Source organism: Carcharodon carcharias, chromosome 23, assembly GCF_017639515.1.
Source record: "Carcharodon carcharias isolate sCarCar2 chromosome 23, sCarCar2.pri, whole genome shotgun sequence".
Taxonomy (NCBI): Eukaryota; Metazoa; Chordata; class Chondrichthyes; order Lamniformes; family Lamnidae; genus Carcharodon; species Carcharodon carcharias.
In genome coordinates this window covers 4,408,772-4,427,842 of record NC_054489.1, presented here as the reverse complement: position 1 = coordinate 4,427,842, position 19,071 = coordinate 4,408,772, and the positions used below count along the sequence as shown (strand labels likewise).

General features: G+C 48.9%; 1 protein-coding gene across 1 annotated transcript in view; it reads left to right on the top strand.

Annotated features, from left to right (window-relative positions):
- The window catches only part of LOC121269106 (trafficking kinesin-binding protein 1-like), a gene marked incomplete at its 5' end in the record, with an annotated part of 70,245 nt that overhangs the window by 38,816 nt on the left and 12,358 nt on the right, over nucleotides 1-19,071 (top strand). The window contains 7 exons of the mRNA XM_041173570.1: nucleotides 7,582-7,698; nucleotides 12,188-12,288; nucleotides 13,145-13,253; nucleotides 14,432-14,510; nucleotides 17,845-17,975; nucleotides 18,063-18,137; nucleotides 18,726-18,863. Of these exons, the coding sequence (XP_041029504.1) occupies nucleotides 7,582-7,698; nucleotides 12,188-12,288; nucleotides 13,145-13,253; nucleotides 14,432-14,510; nucleotides 17,845-17,975; nucleotides 18,063-18,137; nucleotides 18,726-18,863 (750 nt within the window). The remainder of the gene's footprint in view (nucleotides 1-7,581; nucleotides 7,699-12,187; nucleotides 12,289-13,144; nucleotides 13,254-14,431; nucleotides 14,511-17,844; nucleotides 17,976-18,062; nucleotides 18,138-18,725; nucleotides 18,864-19,071) is intronic.

The following is a 19,071-nucleotide window of genomic DNA, read 5'->3' as shown; positions in this document are numbered from 1 at the left end:
GTCAGTGCATGTGTGGAAATGTACCCCAGTGAGAGTCAGTGTATGTGGAACTGTACCCCAGTGAGAGTCAGTGTGTGTTGAACTGTACCCCAGTGAGAGTTAGTTTATGTGGAATTGTACCCCAGTGAGAGTCAGTGTCTGTGTGGAACCGTACCCCAGTTGGAGTCAGTGTGTGTTGAACTGTACCTCAGTCAGTCAGTGTGTGTGGAACTGTACCCCAGTGAGAGTCAGTGTGTGTGGAACTGTACCCCAGTGAGAGTTAGTTTATGTGGAACTATACCCCAGTGAGAGTCAGTGTCTGTGTGGAACCGTACCCCAGTGGGAGTCAGTGTTTGTTGAACTGTACCTCAGTCAGTCAGTGTGTGTGGAACTGTACCCCAGTGAGACTCAGTGTATGTGGAACTGTATCCCAGTGAGAGTCAGTGTGTATTGAACTGTACCCCAGTGAGTGTCAGTGTGTGTGGAACTGCACCCCAGTGATAGTCAGTGTATGTGGAACTGTACCCCAGTGAGAGTCAGTGTGTGTGGAACTGTACCCCAGTGAGAGTCAGTGTGTGTGGAACTGTACCCCAGTGAGACGCATTGTGTGTGGAACTGTATCCCAGTGAGAGTCAGTGTGTGTGGAACTGTACCTAAGTGAGAGTCAGTGCATGTGTGGAAATGTACCCCAGTGAGAGTCAGTGTGTGTGGAACTGTACCCCAGTGTGAGTCAGTGTGTGTGGAACTGTACCCCAGTGGGAGTCAGTATGTGTGGAACCGTACCCCAGTGAGAGTCAGTGTGTGTGGAACTGTACCCCAGTGAGAGTCAGTGTGTGTGTGGAACCGTACCCCAGTGGGAGTCAGTCTGTGTGGAACCGTACCCCAGTGGGAGTCAGTGTATGTGGAACTGTACCCCAGTGGGAGTCAGTGTATGTGGAACTGTACCCCAGTGAGTGTCAGTGTGTGTGGAACCGTACCCCAGTGGGAGTCAGTGTATGTGGAACTGTACCCCAGTGGGAGTCAGTGTGTGTGGAACTGTACCCCAGAGAGAGTCAGTGTGTGTGGAACCGTACCCCAGTGAGAGTCAGTGTGTGTGGAACCGTACCCCAGTGAGAGTCAGTGTTTGTCGAAATGTACCCCAGTGAGAGTCAGTTTGTGTGGAACCGTACCCCAGTGAGAGTCAGTGTTTGTGGAACTGTACCCCAGTGAGAGTCAGTGTTTGTGGAACTGTACCCAAGTGAGAGTCAGTGTGTGTGGAACCGTCGCCCAGTGAGAGTCAGTGTGTGTGGAGCTGTACCCCAGTGGGTGTCAGTGTGTGTGGAACCGTACCCCAGTGAGAGTCAGTGTGTGTGGAACTGTACCCCAGTCAGAGTCAGTGTGTGTGGAACTGTACCCCAGTGAGAGTCAGTGTATGTGGAACTGTACCCCAGTGAGAGTCAGTGTGTGTGGAACTGTACCCCAGTGAGAGTCTGTGTCTGTGTGGAACCCGTACCCCAGTGAGAGTCAGTGTGTGTGGAACTGTACCCCAGTGAGAGTCAGTGTATGTGGAACTGTACCCCAGTGAGAGTCAGTGCCTGTGTGGAACCGTACCCCAGTGGGAGTCAGTGTGTGTGGAACTGTACCTCAGTCAGTCAGTGTGTGTGGAACTGTACCCCAGTGAGTGTCAGTGTGTGTGGAACTGTACCCCAGTGAGAGTCAGTGTATGTGGAACTGTACCCCATTGGGAGTCAGTGTGTGTTGAACTGTACCTCAGTGAGAGTTAGTTTATGTGGAACTGTACCCCAGTGAGAGTTATTTTATGTGGAACTGTACCCCAGTGAGAGTCAGTGTCTGTGTGGAACCGTACCCCAGTGGGAGTCAGTGTTTGTTGAACTGTACCTCAGTCAGTCAGTGTGTGTGAAACTGTACCCCAGTGAGACTCAGTGTATGTGGAACTGTATCCCAGTGAGAGTCAGTGTGTGTGGAACTGTTCCCCAGTGAGTGTCAGTGTGTGTGGAACTGTACCCCAGTGAGTGTCAGTGTGTATGGAACTGTACCCCACTGAGCGTCAGTGTGTGTGGATCTGTACCCCAGCGAGAATCTGTGTGTGTGGAACTGTACCCCAGTGAGAGTAAGTGTGTATGGAACTGTACCTCAGTGTGATTTAGTGTGTGTGTCGAACTGTACCTAAGTGAGAGTCAGTGCATGTGTGGAAATGTACCCTAGTGAGAGTCAGTGTATGTGGAACTTTACCCCAGTGGGAGTCAGTGTGTGTTGAACTGTACCTCAGTCAGTCAGTGTGTGTGGACTGTACCCCAGTGAGACTCAGTGTATGTGGAACTGTATCCCAGTGAGAGTCAGTGTGTGAGGAACTGTACCCCAGTGAGAGTCAGTATGTGTGGAACTGTACCCCAGTGAGTGTCAGTGTGTGTGGATCTGTACCCCAGCGAGAATCTGTGTGTGTGGAACTGTACCCCAGTGAGACTCAGTGTGTTTGGAACTGTACCTCAGTGTGATTTAGTGTGTGTGTGGAACTGTACCTAAGTGAGAGTCAGTGCATGTGTGGAAATGTACCCCAGTGAGATTCAGTGTGTGTGGAACTGTACCCCAGTGAGAGTCAGTGTGTGTGTGGAACTGTACCCCAATGAGAGTCAGTGTATGTGGAATTTACCCCAGTGAGAGTCAGTGTGTGTGGAACTGTACCCCAGTGAGAGTCAGTGTGTGTGGAACTGTACCCCAGTGAGAGTCAGTGTGTGTTGAACTGTACCTCAGTGTGAGTCAGTTTATGTAGAACTGTACCCCAGTGAGAGTCAGTGTCTGTGTGGAACCGTACCCCAGTGGGAGTCAGTGTTTGTTGAACTGTACCTCAGTCAGTCAGTGTGTGTGAAACTGTACCCCAGTGAGACTCAGTGTATGTGGAACTGTACCCCAGTGAGAGTCAGTGTGTGTTGAACTGTACCCCAGTGAGAGTCAGTGTCTGTGTGGAACCGTACCCCAGTGGGAGTCAGTGTGTGTTGAACTGTACCTCAGTCAGTCAGTGTGTGTGGAACTGTACCCCAGTGAGACTCAGTGTATGTGGAACTGTATCCCAGTGAGAGTCAGTGTGTGTGGAACTGTACCCCAGTGAGAGTCAGTGTGTGTGGAACTGTACCCCAGTGAGTGTCAGTGTGTGTGGATCTGTACCCCAGCGAGAATCTGTATGTGTGGAACTGTACCACAGTGAGAGTAAGTGTGTATGGAACTGTACCTCAGTGTGATTTAGTGTGTGTGTGGAACTGTACCTAAGTGAGAGTCAGTGCATGTGTGGAAATGTACCCCAGCGAGATTCAGTGCGTGTGGAACTGTACCCCAATGAGAGTCAGTATGTGTGTGGAACTGTACCCCAATGAGAGTCAGTGTATGTGGAACTGTACCCCAGTGAGAGTCAGTGTGTGTGGAACTGTACCCCAGTGAGAGTCAGTGTGTGTGGAACTGTACCCCAGTGAGACTCAGTGTGTGTGGAACTGTACCCCAGTGAGAGTCAGTGTGTGTGGAACTGTACCCAAGTGAGAGTCAGTGTGTGTGGAACTGTACCCCAGTAAGAGTCAGTGTGTGTGGAACTGTACCTCAGTTGAGTCAGTGTGTGTGGAACTGTACCCCAGTGAGAGCCAGTTTGTCTGGAACTGTACCTCAGTGTGAGTCAGTGTGTGTGGAACTGTACCCCAGTGAGAGTCAGCGTGTGTGGAACCGTACCCCAGTGAGAGTCAGTTTATCTGGAACTGTAACTCAGTGTGAGTCAGTGTGTGTGGAACTGTACCCCAGTGAGAGTCAGTTTGTCTGGAACTGCACCCCAGTCAGTGTCAATGTGTGTTGACCTGCACCTCGGTGTTATTCAGTGTGTGTGCAACTGTATCCTAGTGGGAGTCAGTGTGTGTGGAACCGTACCCCAGTGAGTGTCAGTATGTGTGGAACTGTACCCCAGTGAGAGTCATTGTGTGTGGAACCGTACCCCAGTGAGTGTCAGTATGTGTGGAACCGTACCCCAGTGAGGGTCAGTGTGTGTGGAACTGTACCCCAATGAGAGTCAGTATGTGTGGAACTGTACCCCAGTGAGAGTCAGTGTGTGTGGAACCGTACTCCAGTGGGAGTCAGTGTGTGTGGAACCGTACCGCAGTGGGAGTCAGTATGTGTGGAACCGTACCCCAGTGAGAGTCAGTATGTGTGGAACCGTACCCCAGTGAGAGTCAGTGTCTGTGTGGAACCGTACCCCAGTGGGAGTCAGTGTGTGTGGAACCGTACCCCAGGGGGAGTCAGTGTATATGGAACTGTACCCCAGTGGGAGTCAGTGTATGTGGAACTGTACCCCAGTGAGTGTCAGTGTGTGTGGAACCGTACCCCAGTGGGAGTCAGTGTATGTGGAACTGTACCCCAGTGGGAGTCAGTGTGTGTGGAACTGTACCCCAGAGAGAGTCAGTGTGTGTGGAACCGTACCCCAGTGAGAGTCAGTGTGTGTGGAACCGTACCCCAGTGTGAGTCAGTGTGTGTGGAACTGTACCCCAGTGGGAGTCAGTATGTGTGGAACCGTACCCCAGTGAGAGTCAGTGTGTGTGGAACTGTACCCCAGTGAGAGTCAGTGTGTGTGTGGAACCGTACCCCAGTGGGAGTCAGTGTGTGTGGAACCGTACCCCAGTGGGAGTCAGTGTATGTGGAACTGTACCCCAGTGGGAGTCAGTGTATGTGGATCTGTACCCCAGTGGGAGTCAGTGTGTGTGGAACTGTACCCCAGAGAGAGTCAGTGTGTGTGGAACCGTACCCCAGTGAGAGTCAGTGTGTGTGGAACCGTACCCCAGTGAGAGTCAGTGTTTGTGGAACTGTACCCCAGTGAGAGTCAGTGTGTGTGGAACCGTACCCCAGTGAGAGTCAGTGTTTGTTGAACTGTACCCCAGTGAGAGTCAGTGTTTGTGGAACTGTACCCCAGTGAGAGTCAGTGTGTGTGGAACCGTAGCCCAGTGAGAGTCAGTGTGTGTGGAGCTGTACCCCAGTGGGAGTCAGTGTGTGTGGAACCGTACCCCAGTGAGAGTCAGTGTGTGTGGAACTGTACCCCAGTCAGAGTCAGTGTGTGTGGAACTGTACCCCATGAGAGTCAGTGTGTGTGGAACCGTACCCCAGTGGGAGTCAGTGTGTGTGGAACTGTACCCCAGTGAGTGTCAGTGTGTGTGGATCTGTACCCCAGCGTGAATCTGTGTGTGTGGAACTGTACCCCAGTGAGAGTAAGTGTGTATGGAACTGTACCTCAGTGTGATTTAGTGTGTGTGTGGAACTGTACCTAAGTGAGAGTCAGTGCATGTGTGGAAATTTACCCCAGCGAGATTCAGTGCGTGTGGAACTGTACCCCAATGAGAGTCAGTATGTGTGTGGAACTGTACCCCAATGAGAGTCAGTGTATGTGGAACTGTACCCCAGTGAGAGTCAGTGTGTGTGGAACTGTACCCCAGTGAGAGTCAGTGTGTGTGGAACTGTACCCCAGTGAGACTCAGTGTGTGTGGAACTGTACCCCAGTGAGAGTCAGTGTGTGTGGAACTGTACCCAAGTGAGAGTCAGTGTGTGTGGAACTGTACCCCAGTGTGAGTCAGTGTGTGTGGAACTGTACCTCAGTTGAGTCAGTGTGTGTGGAACTGTACCCCAGTGAGAGCCAGTTTGTCTGGAACTGTACCTCAGTGTGAGTCAGTGTGTGTGGAACTGTACCCCAGTGAGAGTCAGCGTGTGTGGAACTGTACCCCAGTGAGAGTCAGTTTATCTGGAACTGTAACTCAGTGTGAGTCAGTGTGTGTGGAACTGTACCCCAGTGAGAGTCAGTTTGTCTGGAACTGCACCCCAGTCAGTGTCAATGTGTGTTGAACTGCACCTCGGTGTTATTCAGTGTGTGTGCAACTGTATCCTAGTGGGAGTCAGTGTGTGTGGAACCGTACCCCAGTGAGTGTCAGTATGTGTGGAACTGTACCCCAGTGAGAGTCAGTGTGTGTGGAACCGTACCCCAGTGAGTGTCAGTATGTGTGGAACCGTACCCCAGTGAGGGTCAGTGTGTGTGGAACTGTACCCCAATGAGAGTCAGTATGTGTGGAACTGTACCCCAGTGAGAGTCAGTGTGTGTGGAACCGTACTCCAGTGGGAGTCAGTGTGTGTGGAACCGTACCCCAGTGGGAGTCAGTATGTGTGGAACCGTACCCCAGTGAGAGTCAGTATGTGTGGAACCGTACCCCAGTGAGAGTCAGTGTCTGTGTGGAACCGTACCCCAGTGGGAGTCAGTGTGTGTGGAACCGTACCCCAGGGGGAGTCAGTGTATGTGGAACTGTACCCCAGTGGGAGTCAGTGTATGTGGAACTGTACCCCAGTGAGTGTCAGTGTGTGTGGAACCGTACCCCAGTGGGAGTCAGTGTATGTGGAACTGTACCCCAGTGGGAGTCAGTGTGTGTGGAACTGTACCCCAGAGAGAGTCAGTGTGTGTGGAACCGTACCCCAGTGAGAGTCAGTGTGTGTGGAACCGTACCCCAGTGTGAGTCAGTGTGTGTGGAACTGTACCCCAGTGGGAGTCAGTATGTGTGGAACTGTACCCCAGTGAGAGTCAGTGTGTGTGGAACTGTACCCCAGTGAGAGTCAGTGTGTGTGTGGAACCGTACCCCAGTGGGAGTCAGTGTGTGTGGAACCGTACCCCAGTGAGAGTCAGTGTATGTGGAACTGTACCCCAGTGGGAGTCAGTGTATGTGGATCTGTACCCCAGTGGGAGTCAGTGTGTGTGGAACTGTACCCCAGAGAGAGTCAGTGTGTGTGGAACCGTACCCCAGTGAGAGTCAGTGTGTGTGGAACCGTACCCCAGTGAGAGTCAGTGTTTGTGGAACTGTACCCCAGTGAGAGTCAGTGTGTGTGGAACCGTACCCCAGTGAGAGTCAGTGTTTGTTGAACTGTACCCCAGTGAGAGTCAGTGTTTGTGGAACTGTACCCCAGTGAGAGTCAGTGTGTGTGGAACCATAGCCCAGTGAGAGTCAGTGTGTGTGGAGCTGTACCCCAGTGGGAGTCAGTGTGTGTGGAACCGTACCCCAGTGAGAGTCAGTGTGTGTGGAACTGTACCCCAGTCAGAGTCAGTGTGTGTGGAACTGTACCCCATGAGAGTCAGTGTGTGTGGAACCGTACCCCAGTGGGAGTCAGTGTGTGTGGAACTGTACCTAAGTGAGAGTCAGTGTGTGTGGAACTGTACCCCAGTGGGAGTCAGTGCGTGTGGAACTGTATCCCAGTGAGAGTCAGTGTGTGTGGAACTGTACCCCAGTGAGAGTCAGTGTGTGTGGAACTGTACCCCAGTGGGAGTCAGTGTGTGTGGAACTGTATCCCAGTGAGAGTCAGTGCGTGTGGAACCGTACCCCAGTGAGAGGCAGTATCTGCACAAGAGGTGGTGGAAAATGAGGGAAAGCCCCTGGGGTAAACATTGATAATGATGGTTTTTGGAGTTTGTTTTTCTGTTTTGGAAGATGTGAGCTTGTGGTCTCATTGGAAAGTTGTAGTGACATGAAGTATGGGCATGTCATTCCGAATAATCTCTGCTGTTTGGTTCAGTTTTCTGTTCCAAACTGAGTAATGATGGTGTGATTTCAGAAAGAGCGTGATCTGGAGTTGGCGGCTCGGATTGGGCAGTCTCTCCTGAAACAGAACCGGATCCTGACCGAGAACAATGATTACCTGGAGGAACAGCTCCAACACATCAACGAGGAGGTGAGACTGAGCAGCTGGGATAGAACAAGGTGCTGCTGATTTTCTCCATCAGCATTCAGTCAATGTCACACAACAGCCCTGTTACACACTCTGGAAACAGTCATTGTCTAACTTTCTGCCCTCTCTTTAACAACCTGATAGCCATGGCTCAGTGTTGTGTCAGAACACAGGCTCCACAGAGCTGAACCCCCAATGCAGGCTGATGCTCCAGTGCAGCTCTGAGGGGGTGCTGCATTGCTAGTGGTGCTGAGGTGAGATGTTAAACTGAGGCCACCTCTACCTGTTGAGGGGGCTGTAAGATGTTCCACAGCACTATTCGTAAAAGGGCACCTGGCCAATATTTATCCCTCAACCAACATTACCGGATTATCTAAGAAAGAAATTACTTTGTGATGTCCCGAGGTGATGGAAAGCTGTATGCAAAGGCAAGTGACGGGCTGAGCACCCTCCACTCCTCATTCACCACCCCTGATCCCATCACATTCTAACCCGTGGACATACTCCTTTCTCAATCACTAACTGAGGTCTCAACAATGGCTCAGGGTGTAACATACTCACCTCTAATGGAGAATGCTCGGGTTCAAATTCCCTCCAAAGATTTGAGCATATCATTTAGGCTCCCAGTGCAGCTCTGAGAGCGTGCTGCACTGTCAGAGATGCTGTCTTTCAGAGGGGACATTAAACTGTCCTGTCACTCATGCTTTCAGATCTTATGGTCAGTATTTTGAAGAAGAGCAGGGGATTCCACCATCCCCCCCTCCCGGTATGCTGCCCAATGTAGATCAACATTTCAAACAGATAATGCATCAGTGATATTGGAAGAAGCAACACATGAAACCCTGGCCCTTCATTTCTGCCTTGTTTCACTATCAGTTTTAAAAATCTAAAAGTGCGGATGTTGGAAATCCAAAACAAAAACAGAAATACCTGGAAATACTCAGCAGGCTCCATCAGGATTTTTGAATCTCTTTTGCCTTGTTCACCTTCATTGCTTTCTATTTCCCTCCTCCTGGTGTTTGACAAGGTGTTTACTAAAACCCGCTTCCACAGCCATATCTCCTTTCTCAGTGACTGTCTCCGTCTCCGACTTACCCCACGTGGATTTCAACTGAAATTCCATCCCTTTCGAACCCACCCAGGGTTACAGGTATCTCCGGGACATAAAACGCTCCTCGGACTGCTGTTCCCATCACATTCTGAGATCCACACTCAGTGCCATGCGCCGCCATATGAACACACTCGACCTCTCCCTCCAGCAGCACCACCGTACCCTTTTTCAAAGCTGCGCGTGCCCCCAGTTTCATTTTATTCTTCATCTCATCCGACGTCTCAACAAGAAACGTTTTCTCTCAAGTGCTAAGGAACGCAAGCTCCAACAACTCATCGACACCAACACCCATCTAGGACCCTCCACCCCTGCCTGTTCCTCCGTCCCCACCCCATCTTCCAATCCCAGCCCCAGCCGTGTATTCACTATACCCCCTGACCTTCCCCTCTCCGACGCTGAACGTTCAGTGCTCAGCAAAGGACTTAGTTTCATACCCTTACGCCCTCATCTCAATGAATTTCGGCCTCGGCACGATGCTGAACTCTTCTTCCGCCGTCTTCGTCTCCGTGCTCACTGCTTTGGGCAGGAGTCCTCTCCCCATTCAAAGGATTCTTTCACCCACCTCCAATATTCTCCCTCCACCTGGACCCCTCCCTCTGGATTCTTACCTTCTCTTGATCTTTTCATTGAGAACTGTCAGCGCGACATTAGTCGTCTCAATTTCTCTGCTCCTCTCACCCATTCTAACCTGTCTTTCTCTGAACTTACTGCATGCCGTTCTCTCAGGTCCAACCCTGACATTGTCATCAAACCCGCTGACAAGGGTGGTGCTGTTGTTGTCTGGTGCACTGACCTCTACCTCGCGGAGGCTGAGCATCAACTCGCAGACACTTCCTCCTACCTCTCCCTGGACCATGACCCCACCACTGAACATCAAGCCATTGTCTCCAGGACTGTCACTGACCTCATCTCCTTTGGAGATCTTCCTTCCACAGCTTCCAACCTGATAGTCTCCCAACCTCGGACGGCCCGCTTCTACCTCCTACCCAAAATCCACAAACAGGACTGTCCCAGCAGACCGATCGTGTCAGCCTGTTCCTGCCTACGGAATTCATTTCTCGCTATCTTGACTCCCTTCTCTCTCCCCTTGTCCAGTCCCTTCCCACCTACATCCATGATTCCTCTGACACCCTACATCATATCAACAATTTCCAGTTCCTTGGCCCCAACCGCTTCCTCTTCACCATGGACGTCCAATCCCTCTACACCTCCATCCCCCACCAGAAAGGTCTGAGGGCCCTTAGCTCCTTCCTCGAACAGAGGCCCGAACAATTCCCATCCACCACTACTCTCCTCCGTCTGGCTGAACTTGTTCTCATACTGAACAATTTCTCCTTTAACTCCTCTCACTTCCTCCAAATAAAAGGTGTGGCTATGGGTACCCGCATGGGCCCCAGCTATGCCTGTCTCTTTATGGGGTATGTGGAACATTCCTTGTTGCAGTCCTACTCCAGCCCCCTTCCACAACTCTTTCTCCGGTACATCGATGATTACTTCGGTGCCGCTTCATGCTCTCGTCGGGACCTGGAAAAATTTATCAATCTTGCTTCCAATCTCCACCCCTCCATTTTCACATGGTCCATCTCTGACACTTCCCTTCCCTTCCTTGACCTCTCTGTCTCAATCTCTGGTGATAGACTGTCCACCAATATCCATTACAAGCCTACCGACTCCCACAGCTACCTCGAATACAGCTCCTCACACCCCGCTTCCTGTAAGGACTCCATCCCATTCTCTCAGTTCCTTCGCCTCCATTGCATCTGTTCTGATGATGCCATCTTCAAAAAACAGTTCCTCTGACATGTCCTCCTTCTTCCTTAACCGAGGTTTTCCACCCACGGTAGTTGACAGGGCCCTCAACTGTGTCCGGCCCATCTCCAGTGCATCTGCCCTCTCGCCTTCTCCTCCCTCCCAGAACCATGATAGGATCCCCCTTGTCCTCACTTATCACCCCACCAGCCTCCACATTCAAAGGATCATCCTCCACCATTTCCGCCAACTCCAGCATGATGCCACCACCAAACACATCTTCCCTTCACCCCCCATGTTGGCATTCCGTAGGGATCATTCGCTCCGTGATACCCTGGTCCACTCCTCCATCACCCCCTACACCTCAACCCTCTCCCACGGCACCTTCCCATGCAACCGCAGAAGATGCAACACCTGCCCCTTCCCCTCTCCTCACCGTCCACGGGCCCAAACACTCCTTTCAAGTGAAGCAGCATTTCACTTGCATTTCCCCCAACTTAGTCTACTGCATTCGCTGCTCCCAATGCGGTTTCCTCTACATTGAAGAGACCAAACGCAGACTGGGTGACCGCTTTGCAGAACACCTGCGGTCTGTCCGCAAGAATGACCCAAACCTCCCTGTCGCTTGCCATTTTAACACTCCACCCTGCTCTCTTGCCCACATGTCTGTCCTTGGCCTGCTGCATTGTTCCAGTGAAGCTCAACGCAAACTGGAGGAACAACACCTCATCTTCCGACTAGGCACTTTACAGCCTTCCAGACTGAATATTGAATTCAACAACTATAGATCTTGAATTCCCTCCTCCATCCCCACCCCCTTTCTGTTTCTTCCACCTCCCTTTTGTTTTTTCCAATAATTTATATAGATTTTTCTTTTCCCACCTGTTTCCATTATTTTTAAATGTATTCCACCCATCGCTTATTTCACCCCACCCCCACTAGAGCAACCTTGCTTGGCCTGCTCTCCACTCTTAATTAGCACATTCTTTTAGATAATATCACCCCCTTCAACAACTCTTAGTTCTTTTGTCTGTGACATCTTTTGGTTATCTCCTCCTATCACTGCTTGCTTGTCCCAACAACCCCCCTCACCCCTTGTTCTCCCCCACCCCCCGCCCCAAACCAGCTTATAATTCACCCCTTTCCTATTTCTACTTAGTTCTGTTGAAGGGTCATGAGGACTCGAAATGTCAACTTTGCTCTTCTCCGCCGATGCTGCCAGACCTGCTGAGTTTTTACAGGTATTTCTGTTTTTGTTTTTTTCACTATCAGTTTGTTGGATCCAGTGCCATTTGGTTTGTTGGGGCTAAGGGATCTGGGTTGCACACCTGTTTTGGAGTTGGTACAGAGACAGAGAACATCCGGAGATTGTTATTAGAATAAACACATCTGTTTATTTACAAGCTAAACTCAGCGGCTACCTTTGTGTGCTCACAACGCAAAGCTCTGTCTGCAATCTGCTGTGTCTAATTCGAGACTTTCCCACAGAGGTAGCCCACTAAGATCATGTGATCTTACATTACAACACTCGCCTTAAAGGTATATTACATATCACATTACTTTACAGCTGCAATTCCTGGTGTCACTCAATCTGTCAACCTCTTGATATTAACCCTTTCCTTCCTTCCACAGGTTGCACAACTTAAACATGAAGTGAGCATGAGAGATGATCTTCTCCATCTCTACACCAATACAACAGAGGACACTGAGCCCAATTCATCCTGCTGCAGCCCGTGAGTACCCCTTTCCCCGTCCATCCTAGCCCCACCCCTCCCCTACCTATCCCAGCCCTACACTCCCCCTCCTCCACCCATCCCATCCCAGCCCCTCCCCCACCTTTCCCAGCCCCTCCCCCTCCCCCACCCATCCTAGCCCCACCCACTTTCCCCAAACCCCTCACTCCACCCTTACCCACCCCAGCCCATCCTCCCCCAGTCATCCCAACACCTCTCTGCCTCCCCAGCAATCCTAGGCCTTCCGCCTTACCCCTACCCCTCTCGCCCCTCATCCAAATCCACCTCCTCCTAAACCCATCCAACTCCTCTGGGGAGGCAGTGGCGTAGTGGTATTGTCACTCTATTATTAATCCAGGGTAACGCTCTGGGGACTCAGGTTCGAATCCTATCATGACAGATGGTGAAATTTGAATTCAATAAAAACCTGGATGATGACCATGAAACCATTGTCCTTCAGTGAAGGAAATCTGTCATCCTTCCCTGGTCTGGTCTGTCCTACATGTGACTCCAGACCCACAGCAGTGTGGTTGGCTCTTAAATGTCCTCTGAGAGGCACAGTTCTCAAGGGCAATTAGGGATGGGCAATAAATGCTGGCCTAGCCAGCGACGCCCACATCCCTCATGCCCACATCTGACCATATCCAATTCTGCTGCTCCTCACTTCCCTTCATTCCCTGTTCCCTCACTCCTCCTCTGGCCTGTTCCTCCTTTCACATTCTGCCTGTCTCCCACTCCCCCCCTCTCTCACGTGAATCTCTGCCATCTGCCTCACTCACACACTCTCGCGTCCAGAGGCCGTACAGTGGCTGTTCAATGTGCTTTGTGGATTCATTTTGTCATTTCCCAATTGCAGCTTGAGACGGAACGAGTCTTCAGTCTCTCTCCAGAATTCCGTCCACCTGGAATTCATGCAGCAGAAACTCCACTGCTTGGAAGACGAGAACCAGAAACTGAGGCACAAGGTAATCACTGACCCTATACCTGCTACAGCCATCTGGGAACAGTAAGGCACACATCAGGCTCTGGTGCTCAGCATGGTCTGCGTTCGTATTCGGGACAGGTCAGTGCCTGTATTTGGGATAGGTCTGTGTCTGTATTCAGGACAGGTCAGTGTCTGTATTCGGGATAGGTCTGTGTCTGTAAGTGGGACAGGTCTGTGCCTGTATTCGGGACAGGTCAGTGCCTGTATTCAGGATAGGTCTGTGCCTGTATTCAGGACAGGTCAGTGCCTGTATTCGGGATAGGTCTGTGTCTGTAATCGGGACAGATCTGTGCCTGTATTCGGGATAGGTCTGTGTCTTAATCAGGACAGGTCAGTGCCTGTATTCGGGACAGGTCAGTGCCTGTATTCGGGATAGGTCAGTGCCTGTATTCAGGATAGGTCTGTGTCTTAATTGGGATGGCCAGTGTCTGTAATCGGGATGGTTGGTGTCTGTATTCGGGACAGGTCAGTGCCTGAATTTGGGATGGCCAGTGTCTGTAATTGGGATGGTTGGTGTTTGTATTCGGGACAGGTCAGTGCCTGTATTCGGGACAGGTCAGTGCCTGTATTTGGGATAGGTCTGTGTCTTAATCGGGATGGCCAGTGTCTGTAATTGGGATGGTTCGTGTCTGTATTCGGGCCAGGTCAGTGTCTGTACTCAGGACATTAGTTTGTGTACTTGGGTTGTGTTAGTGTGGTACCGAGGGAATGCTACACTTTTGGAGGTGACGTTTCAGATGTGATGTTAAACCAAGGCCCCATCTGTCCACTGAGGTGGATGTGAAAGATCCCACGTCCACTATTTTGAACAAGTGCAGGGGACTTAGCCCAGTGTCCTGGCCAATATTAATGTCTCATTGTAGATTATCTGCTCTTTATCTGTTTATGGGATGCAAAACTGGATGTCATGGTTCCCAAAATACAACAGCGACTACATTTCAGAGCATGCTGGGGGTGTCCTGATGTGAAAGGTGCTACACAAATGCATTCTTTTTCTTTCCTTTCATACACCCTTGCACTGGAACCCTGTGATCTTCATTCCCTCCCCCCCCGAGCCCCACCCCCATCACCATTCCCCCTGCCCCTGACCAACTCCAGCCAATGATTTGGTTGTACTGCAGCTGGAGGGTGTGACTTGTTTTCTTATTTTCTCTGTAGGCTGCTCAATTATCAACCGAAACGTTGGAGTACGAGAGCAAGGAGGAACAGCTGGTGGTAGAATGTGCCAAGGAGCTGGGTGAGTTAAAGCAAACACCAACCTCAACCCCAGCAGCAAGATTCCTTGAAGGGTGTCAGGGCCTTGGAGAGGGTGCGGAGGAGATTTACTAGAATTGGTCCAGGGATGAGGGACTTCAGTTCATGTGGAGAGACTGGAGAAGCTGGGATTGTTCTCCTTAAAGCAGAGAAGGTTAAGGTGAGATTTAATAGAGGTTCTACAAATTCATGAAGGGTTTAGATAGAGTAAATAAGGAGAAACTGTTTCCGTGGCTGAAGGGCTGTAACCAGAGGATTCAGATCTAAGGTGATTGGCAAAAATGGGATGATGAGAGTAATTATTTTTATGTAATGAGCTATGTTCTGGAATGAGCTACCTGAAAGGGCAGTGGAAACAGATTCAATAATAGCTTTCAAAGGGGAAATGGATAAAAATTGAAGGGGAAATATTTGAGGGACATGGGGAAGGAGCAGGGGAGTGGAACTAATTGGATAGCTCTTTCCAAGGATCCAAATGGCCTTCTTCAATGCTGTATCATTCTTTGATTCTCTGAATGTGCAACTTGTGGTAGCCCAGCTCTGTAAACACAATGGCTCACTGCGATTCAGTGATTGTCGTCCATGTATCATTTCTCTGTTAGAGCAGTACCGAGGGAATGCTACACTGTCGGATTTTCAGATGTGACGTTAAACCAAGGACCAATCTGGCCTCTGAGGTGGATGTAAAAGATCCCACATCCACTATTTCAAACAAATGCAGGGGAGTTAACCCAGTGTCCTTTCAATATTAATGCCTCATGGTAGATTATCTGCTCTTTATCTGTTTATGTTGTGAAGATGGATGTTATCTGTTTTAATATTTTGGGGAATATGGCGATATCCTGTAAAGAATGCTGTGTGTGTGTGTGTGTGTGTGTGTGTGTGTGTGTGTGTGTGTGTGTGTGTGTGTGTCCTTTTTTTTCTTTCATTTGTGTGGGTTGTGGGCTTCGCTGGCTAGGCCAGCATTTATTGCCCATCCCTAATTGCCCTTGTTCACAATCAGCCACATTGGTGTGGGTCTGGAGTCACATGTAGGCCAGACCAGGTGAGGGCAGCAGGTTTCCTTCTCCAAAGGACATTAGTGAACCAGGTGGGTTTTTATAACAATCGACAATGGTTTCTTGGTCACCATTAGACTTTTAATTCCAAATATTTATTGAGTTCAAGTTCCACCATCTTTGAACCCAATTCGAACCTGGGCCCCCAGAGCATTACCCTAGGTCTTTGGATTACCAGTACCGCCTCCCTCATGGGTAATTAAATTGGGGGAAGGTTCATAGAGGGTTTGTCTATGGGGACTGAGAGATGAAAGGTAAGGGTGCTAGATGAATGCAATTGTAATGAAAGACTATGAAATTGAATGTGTGAGTAAATAGGTTGGATTTTTAAATTTGCATTAGGTGATATGTAGGGATTTGATTTTTCAGCTGTTAAATTTCAAAGGGAGTTTAGAAGTGACAAGAGTCTTTTACAACTTAGAAAAGTTTCATAAGTAAACAGGGGAAGGTTATTAAATTTTATTAATGGGGAGGCGATGGTGTAGTGTTATTTTCACTGGACTAGTACTCCAGAGACCCAGGGTAATGCTCTGGGCATTCGGGTTCAAACCCTGCCAAGGCAGATGGTGGAATTTGAATTCAATAGAAAACCTGGAATTAAAAGTCTAATGATGACCATGAAATCATTGTTGATTGTCGTAAAAATCCATCTGGTTCACTAATGTCCTTTGGGGAAGGAAATGTGCTGACCTTACCTGGTCTGGCCCACGTGTGACTCCAGACCCACAGTAATGTGGTTGATCCTTAAATGCCCCCTGAAATGGCCTAGCAAGCCACTCAGTCCTCAAGGGCAATTAGGGATGGGCAATAAATGCTGGCCCAGCCAGCAAAGCCCACATCCCATGAACAAATATAAAAAAAAATTGAACTGAAAGTGGAGGCCATGGGAAAACATGAAAGATTTTTATATTTTGGAAAAGTTGAGTTCAAAGAGATGCTTAGGACAATGGAATCGAAAATGAAAGGGAAAAAGGATATTTAAGGAAAGCTGCGTCCTGAGACCAGCTCTGTGCTGAGAAAAATTGTGAATTTGAAATAGCCATCCAGTTTCAAGCTAGAGAGTTCTTTGTTTTCAGAAAACAGTCTGTTTCTGAACTTTTCTGGGATTTCCACAGCAGAGTGGAAGAGATTGAGAAGATGTGTGGTATACCTTTCCTAAAATGACAGTAGTTATTGCCTTGAGTAATATTACTGGATTTTTTTGGTTAAAATCTATAAGGGAGCTGTTACCAAATAGTTTATTTATGTGTTCTGCCCAAGTGGGGTTTCTTTCAGGAATGTTTTCTACGACTGTGTAACTGTGTAACTTTAATCTTGTGTGCTTAAGTTTTTTTTCTTGTTAATAAATCTTTTAAATTTAAAATCCTAAAAGTGTTACTGGGATTCTATGCTTTTGGTTTTTCCTTCATTTTCAAAATACAAAAAAAAAGGTTATGATCAGTAAGACAAGTTTCCCTATGGGACTTGGCTTGCTCAGCACATAACATCAGCTGTGGCCAGAACAATGTGAAGCAAAATTGGATGTAATGGTTCCCAAAATACCAAAATATTTTCCATCATCTAAGTTCCCATATTTATTATGGAAATTGTCTGTAAACCTGTAAATGTTGTAATTACTCATCCCATCCAAGGGGGGCATTGTGTGATTGTAGCATGACATGTTTACATGGACAGATCCCATTATAAAGGTGGAATTGAAGATTAATTTCCAGGACATTACTGGACAAACCCAGGAGAGAAATCAGAAAGGCTTTAAAAAAATTGTGTTTTTTTTCATTCTCTTTGAACACCTCCTGTTTATTACAAAAATATTAGAGACAGGATCAAGGTGTTTGATGGTCAAATGTCTTTCAATTGGATAATGAAGGATTCGGGGCTGTGGCAGGGTGAGTGTATTAGGTGACCTATGTTCCAGAGTTCCTGTGCAGTGCAGAAATACTGCCCTGTTCACACTGATTGTCAATCTGTTCATGTTGCTGTAATACAGAGGTTTCCCCATCTGTGTGCTTCCCAAGTTTCTCTGCATGGTTTTTATTCCGGTTGTGATCTGTTTGTGACCAGAGGATTTCCTGCCGTAACTGTCCACTTAATGCTCAGACACAGAACAACAAGGAAATTTAGGGAACCTTATCTGAACTGGAGACCCCTTGAGTATCGACTGTTTACCTTTCATGTGTTGAGGAAGTTGCTTCCACATTTCTAATCTTGCCCCCACTCTCTCTTTACATTAATCTTGCGGTTTATTGAATGACGATACAGGGGAAAGTAATAATCAACTGGCAGTGGTTTCTGAAGAGCTGGCACGAAAGATGGAGGACTCGGTCCGGCAGCAAGAGGAGATCAGTATCCTGCTCGCACGGGTAGTGGAATTACAGCAGAAATGCAAACTGGTATGTCAACATTCAACCATTCATATCGCAGCTCAACGATCCATCATAATTATAACAATTTAAGATGTGTTTATTTTCTTAAATCAGTGCACTACAGAAAACGAAGAGTTAACTCAATACCTTGTCACATCGAGAGAGATACAGGAGCAACTAAAGACTGAGGTGGGTAATGGACTCATACTATCACTCAGTAGCCCCTCTCCCCACCTTGCACCCTATGTTACTGACTGTATCTCTGCTGATGTTAATCCAGTTCCCTCGTACTGTTACTCATTAACCCCGCTCCCCGCAGCGTCTTGTGTTACTGACTGTATCTCTACTGATGTTAATCCAGCTCCCTCACACTGTCATTCAGTAACCCCTCTCCCCCCAGCGCCCTGTGTTACTGACTGTATCTCTACTGATGTTAATCCAGCTCCCTCATACCGACACTCAGTAACCCCTTTCCCCCCTGCACCCTGTGTTACTGACTGTATATCTACTGATGTTAATCCAGTTCCCCTACACTGTCATTCAGTAACCCCTTTCCCCCCAGCGCCGTGTGTTACTGACTGTATCTCTACTGATGTTAATCCAGCTCCATCACACTGTCACTCAGTAACCCCTCTCCCCCTGCACCCTGTGTTACTGACTGTATCTCTACTGATGTTAATCTATCTCCCAAACACAGTCACAGTAATCCCAGCTCCTAATGTGAACAGGCTGTTTGATTTGGAGACTCAGAGCTTGTTTTATTGGGTTGCTGTGTAGGTGCAGTACCTGCGGGAGAAATATTCACAGTGTGATGCGATGCTGCACGAGGCACAGGAGGAGGTGAAGAATCTGCGGAATAAGAACGCTCCCAACAGCTCCATCAACCGCTACCACACGGTGCCTGTCTATCCCATGGTAAACAATGAAATCAGACTCCCACACCCTGTCTCCCTTCACTGCCTCCAGCCTTCCTATAATCAACATGTAAACCTGGTAGTGCTGTGTCAGTGTCCTGCCCTGTGGGACAAGGGCCTTTTCTTGCTGTCCAGTTGGAACATTCTGCAGTTGCAGTTGGTCCATTGATGAATCAGGGACATTTTCTGTTTTTAAAGAGGTTTTATTT